At 33.9% G+C, this 6,163-nt stretch overlaps 1 protein-coding gene across 3 annotated transcripts; it reads right to left on the reverse strand.

The window, feature by feature from the left end:
• Positions 1-575: 575 nt before the first annotated feature.
• Positions 576-5,882, reverse strand: LOC120071585 (pentatricopeptide repeat-containing protein At1g05670, mitochondrial). Of its 3 annotated transcripts, XM_039023931.1 has the most exons (7): positions 5,652-5,882; positions 4,139-5,400; positions 2,811-4,033; positions 2,625-2,722; positions 1,923-1,970; positions 1,704-1,816; positions 576-1,012 (listed from the first exon to the last, which is right to left on the reverse strand). In XM_039023931.1, the coding sequence occupies exons 2-3, from the start codon at positions 5,187-5,189 to the stop codon at positions 2,916-2,918; spliced, it is 2,169 nt and encodes a 722-aa protein (XP_038879859.1). In that variant the 5' UTR covers positions 5,190-5,400; positions 5,652-5,882; the 3' UTR covers positions 576-1,012; positions 1,704-1,816; positions 1,923-1,970; positions 2,625-2,722; positions 2,811-2,915. The 3 variants fall into 3 exon arrangements, with proteins under 3 accessions (XP_038879859.1, XP_038879857.1, XP_038879858.1); XM_039023929.1 differs by having other exon boundaries at positions 2,811-5,400; XM_039023930.1 differs by having other exon boundaries at positions 1,923-2,068; positions 2,811-5,400.
• Between the last annotated feature and the right edge of the window lie 281 nt (positions 5,883-6,163).

The following is a 6,163-nucleotide window of genomic DNA, read 5'->3' on the forward strand; positions in this document are numbered from 1 at the left end:
TAGGAAGAAGAGAAGAAGCAAAAGCTGAAAAAAAAAAAAGAAATTAAATAAAAAAAAAAAAGCAAAAACCGAACAAATGAAAGAAAACTAAAAAAAAAAAAAAAAAAAAAAAGGAAGAAGCAAAAAATCGAAGAAAGAAAAAAAAATAATAAAAAAGATAAGGAAAGAAGAAAAAATCGGAGAAAGGAAAAAAAATAAAAATAAAAAAAGAAATAAGCAAAAACTGAAGAAAGAAAATAAAAATAAGAAAAAAACGAAGAAAGAAAGGAAAATTAAAAAAGAAAAAAAGAAAAAAAGGGAAAAAGAAGGAAATGATAGAAAGTAAAAAATAAAGGAAAGAAATAAAAATCGGATAAAATAAAGAATAAAATAAAATTAAAAAGAAAAAAAACAAAAACTGAGAAAGAAAATTAAATTAAAAATGAAAAAAAATGGAGGGAAGAAGCAAAAATCGAATAAGAGAAAGAAAATAAAAAAACTAGAAAAATGTATAATTAATAAGATAAGGGAGGGCGAAATTGGAAATTAAAAAAAATTCAAAGATTGATTAGTCAATTCATCTATATTTGCAAATATTTTAAAGATGTAATATATTTTTAGATTTTTTTTCTCTTATTCTACTATGTATTACAAATATCCTATAATTAATACATGAATGTGAACTCATTATGATTGCAACAATTTTCATTACGGATTAGTAAACGTGGCGTAATGTAATGCTTTATTAACTCCTCGCATTATAAGTCTCATGGCCAGATGATTCTCTAGACTTCAAAACTCTACCCCTTGCTCTAAACACCCACTATGTATGAACTGCAAGGGCGTTTCAGAGCATATCTCAAAGCAGCCTCCTCTCACAAAACATTCAATGAGTAGAATTTTATTTTTCCTCACTTCTTTCCACAAAATGACCGAAGAAATTTTCTTGTCCTAATAGATATTCAAATGGAGGATCAAGATAACTTCGTCATTGTAAAACTTGAACTCGAATCCGTAGAAAGACTGGAACAGCCTACAAAAGATAACACCTTATTAGTTGGTAGCACAAGGGCTTAGCCGCAAGGCAGTTTCAATCTTTTTGTAGATAAAAGTAGAGGCTTTGCTAATAAAGTCTAATATGTCAGCTCAACATTAAGGAAAAATAAAAGTTAAATATCCTTAGATCTCAAGGCCATAAATATATAAACTATAGAACAAATCATCTCAAGCATAGTTGTAAAGAAAAAGTTAAATATCCTCCAAAAATCTTCTACAATGACGCTCATAGGAAAACCGAATGGCGGATGTGACAGGAGATTACACCGGATATGTAGAGAGAGAGACATGTACAAGTGAAGATGCCACAAGACTTAAAGAACCTGTGGAAGAAGTACACCTAAAGCACTTAAACTCACTCATTGATCAATTACTTATGGTTCAAATTCCACATGTATGAAATAAATTTCCGAATGAAGCACATGAGCTGCAAGGCATTCTTTCAGGTTTCAAAATGGAACAAGATTAATACTCAAAGATACAAATTGCTCTTAAGAAGGAAAAACAAGAAAATAAACCGAAAAATGACGAACAATATTTGAAGTTTTTGAATGAATGACCAGTACATTATCATGGATTTAGTGAAAATGCAGCTCTTGAAAGAGGACAACCAAAAATCTTTTTGAAAACAATGACAATTGGTTTAAATCCTCAGCCAATCAGCTCACCTTCTGTGATTCAAAGGGATAAGCTCCCAAATTGCTTGTTTCATTCATTATTATGTGCCAAGTTCGATCAAAGATGCACAGGTCCTGACCTCTTGCATTGCACTCTCAAAATTCTACAAAAATAAGCCAGAAAGAAACAAAGGATTATTACCCTGGGTTACGGACCGCATATCCTCCTTTTTAAGGAATGTAATTTTTGTGCCTCATTTTAGAGCCTACCTCTTAAAGAGCCAGTTTGGGCGTCTTTCAGGTTTTCCATGTCTGAACCTGAATACATCAATTCAAATTTCCAGCAAGATTCCATAAGAGAGTCAAAGACCAGTATTATGCATTCCATCTTACATAGTGAGGGCAAGAATTTAATTCTAAAATTTTCAAAAAAAAAAAAAAGAAAAAAGAAAAAAAAAAGAAAGAAAAAGAAAAAGAATTAAAATTTAGACCACATTTACCAAACAAATTGGTGTAACTGGAATGAGATTTCATTGATGAATGAATTGTAATAGACCTAAATCACAAACACAATTGGATTGTTTTTTATTGTATTTACTTAGAATTATGAATCTGTCCATTCTACTGTTACTGTTTCCAGTATTGTTTGACCCTAACGGTAATGGTAACGATAACGGTAAAGATAACAATAAATGTGGCAAATTCATAATTTTCATACTGTTACAATAACAATATCTGTAGCAGTAATGATAGAGGTAGTGGATCTCATGTAATTTTCAACCATAATCAAATTGAACACCTTTTATTCCTTAATCAGATTACACGATTTAATTACAAATTTCAAAGTGGACCCCACATCTCATTATGATTATGGAGAGCCAACTGGGGCCCACTTTTTGTTACCACTGATGGATTACTTTTCAACTGGTATAAATGCAGCCTTAATTCTAAACTTTGTAATGAAGCTACTACCTTCAGTCAAAGTGCAAATCGTATCAATTTTGTCTTCTGAAAGCTTGAATAATCCATCCTTCTCCAGGAGAGATAATGCACAATCCATGCTCTTGCTTCTACAGAAATATTGCCAATAAAATAAGTTAGCCATGAGCTAGGAGTGTGAGGTGCATTTAGTTACCATGGATAAAAAATCACTTGTACCTGAAAAATAGTGGGGAATGTAAATTCTCTTGGCAAGTCCCCTCCTTGCATCTGTTTTGATCATTATATAGAGAAAAATATAAAACTACTCCAGCTGTTTCGTTTTCATCTCTCATTAAGAAGACATTTCTCAATTGCTTCATCACAGAGATTAAGAGTTATCTCCATATTTCCTTCTTCGTAGTACATATCAACAAAGATATTGTATATTTCTCCATCAGCAACCAACCCATGTCCTCTCATCTCTTCAAAGAGTTCCCTTGCTTCCAAAATTTTCCTTTTCTTATAAAACCCCTTTATAAGTGCATTATATGAAGTAACAGTGGGAACATATCCTTTTTCAACCATTTCTTTATGTAAAAACCATGCCTCTTTCAGATTTCGTGCCTTACAATGCCCTTTTATTAAAGTATTGTAGGTGTTACTATCCGGCATAACTCCTTGACTACGCATCCTCTTGTAAATCTCAGTTGTAGTTTTCATATTATTTCTAATGCAATACTGCTTCATGAGAGTATTGTACGTTATTGCATTAGGCACAATACCCTTCTCTAGCATCCATCCCAAGAGCATATCACCATCTTCGAGCATTCCCAACATACAAAATCCATTCATTAGAACATTAAATGTGACAACTGTTGGTTGAAGACCTCTATCTAACATCTCCTGAAGAAGTCTATGAGCCTTACCAATATCTCCTAATCTACAATAAGCATCAATGACCGTGGTATAAGTGATAGTATCAGGATCAATCCCAGCCACCTCCATCTCTTTCATTAATCTAATTGCTTGTGCAATATCTCCAGCTTTGCAAATACCATTAATCATTGAGTTATAAGTGCACACATTCAGTTGAAGGCCCTTTTTGCGCATCTCATCCAAAAGCTCATTTGCTGTATTTAGTTCTCCATGCTTACAAAGGCCATCAATCAGGGCACCGTAAGTAACAACATTTGGAGTCATTCCCATTTGAACCATCTCATTGTGAAGAGAAAATGCCTTCATCATCTCACCTGCTTTGCAGTAAACATCGATTAGCGTTGTATATGTAACTTCATCAGGCTTTAAGCCTCTGCTAATCATTTCATGGAAAAGATTTTGTGGCTCTATTACCTTTCCACTTTGACCAAATCCCTGGATAAGAGTTGTATAGGTTACACAATCAGGACTGATCTTCTTAAACAGAATTTCGTCAAACCATTTCTTTGCAGTTTGAATATGTCCTAATTTGAAGAAACCATGTATGAGAGTGGTGTAGACAACATTATCAGGAATAATTTTTTGGGACATCATCTCTCTCAATACTTTTTCTGCTTCAAATGGCTTACCAATTTTACACAAAAGTAATATTATGCTATTGTAGGTGTAACGGTTTGGTTTCAGTCCTTTTATTTGCATGTCATCTATAAGCTTCAATGCCTTCTTCAATTCTCCCAAATGACAATATCCATCAATCAGAGTACTATAACTAATAACATCAGGTGTAGAACTCCTAAAATCCATCTGCATGAGTAACCGATGGGCTTCTTTTACTTTTCCCAATTGACATAAAGAATAAATAATGATATTATAAGATGTAGTATTCCAACTAATACCATATTCACAAAAAACCTTTATTGCCATTTCTATTCCTTCAGAATTGTTAGCAATGCGACTAAGAAAAGCATTACAAGAATCAACAGTGACAACTAATCCGTAGCTCAATAATTTGTCCAATAGTTTTCTTGCTTCACTTAAATAACCAATTTCAACTAGGACTTGAAAAAATATATCAAATGCAATGGGGTTTGATCCCCAGTATTTATATGTGTATATCAGCCGGTTGGTAAATTGAATCACTGTAACACCAACCTCCAGTTTTGAGTTCAAAAAATAATCATGAACCAGTTCATGAGCCATTCTAAGATCGTTCGACACCACGGCAATGTGAATAACAATGCAACGGGCTTCTAGTGATGGATCTCTACGAACCCGTGCCCAATCAAAGAAAGCCAAAACCAGATTATAGTCATTCTTAATGTTCATTAGTACCCAAATCAGATGATCATGCCTAAAGTTAGGTTCATGAGGCTTTAGAATGCAACGAAGGGGCTCATAACGACGCAACTTAATTGCAGCAGTGATGTCATGGATAAGGTCAGTATCTCTAATTGTAGGCTTCTTGGGAGAATAATCAGGAAATGGTCTGGTTTGAAGCAAAAATGAAGATGGGACTCTTTGACTTTGACTCAACCATCTTCTAGAGAAAAAGAATGGAAGGAAATTACATGTAGATGCTGAATTAGAAGAAACCTGTAAACAGCAAAAGCGGAAGAAGACGACACACAACTTCATGTGCAATGGTAGAACCGTCAGAAAAGCATTCTCTTGTAAACACATGAGCTCTCCCCCATGTTTGACAAGGCAACAGCCAATGTCTATTCATTTGAGCTTTTACAGGAACTGATAGCCATGAGAAAACCCAACACTAAAAGACTTTTTCTGGGAAAATTGTGCTGGTGCTGGAAATGAACACCTCACTCTTCTCCAAACTAAACCCTTCTCAGGTCATACTTCAAATCGTTTCTTCAAAATACTACTTCAGTAAAACCTTCATAAAATTTGCAAACAGTTAACAAATTATCAATTAGCAAAACAGTTGTATGTTAAAGCATTGCCATCTTAAAGGCTAACTGAATCAGTCAATATATATTAGACACAAGATTGAAAGCTTAACTGCATATTAGGAACCCTGAATTTGTAAGGATGATTTGAAATCATTCTATGTGTTTGGTTAATGTCTCCATGGGTGAAGAGAATTGACCAACATAAACCAACAAAGCAAAGAAAAAAAATCAAAACCTGGGAATCTGAAAAATGAGCGGCCGCAGGACGATCTCGGCAACAGCACGGGTTAGGGGCTGAACCAATGTGTTTCTGAGGCGAAAAAATAACATAGTGTTTGCCAGAGAGACGAGACGAGTTCGTCGGAAGGCTGAGACTGTGAAACTGAGAGTGCAGCGTGCCGCGGCGGTCGGGCGGGGTGCAGTGGCTGGGTAGGAGAGAGGTGGCTTAACGTGAGATAGGGATCAGAGAGAGTTAAAAAAAAAAAAAAAAAAAGAATGGAAAAGAAAAAAATTGGATTTTGTAGTACTAAATACTAATTACACTTCTATTTAATATCAAAACATTAAGATCTCATTTAGTAATCATTTTGTTTATTATTTTTGTTTGTAAAACTTAAGTTTATGGACATAAAATTTTACATATGACTCAAAAATAAAAAAATCTTTCTATGAATGGCCTCTTTTTAAAAACTTTTATATGACTTTTTGCCCATATGAAATCCAATTTTACCCTCAATTTTAAAAACT

This window comes from Benincasa hispida, chromosome 2, assembly GCF_009727055.1.
Source record: "Benincasa hispida cultivar B227 chromosome 2, ASM972705v1, whole genome shotgun sequence".
Taxonomy (NCBI): Eukaryota; Viridiplantae; Streptophyta; class Magnoliopsida; order Cucurbitales; family Cucurbitaceae; genus Benincasa; species Benincasa hispida.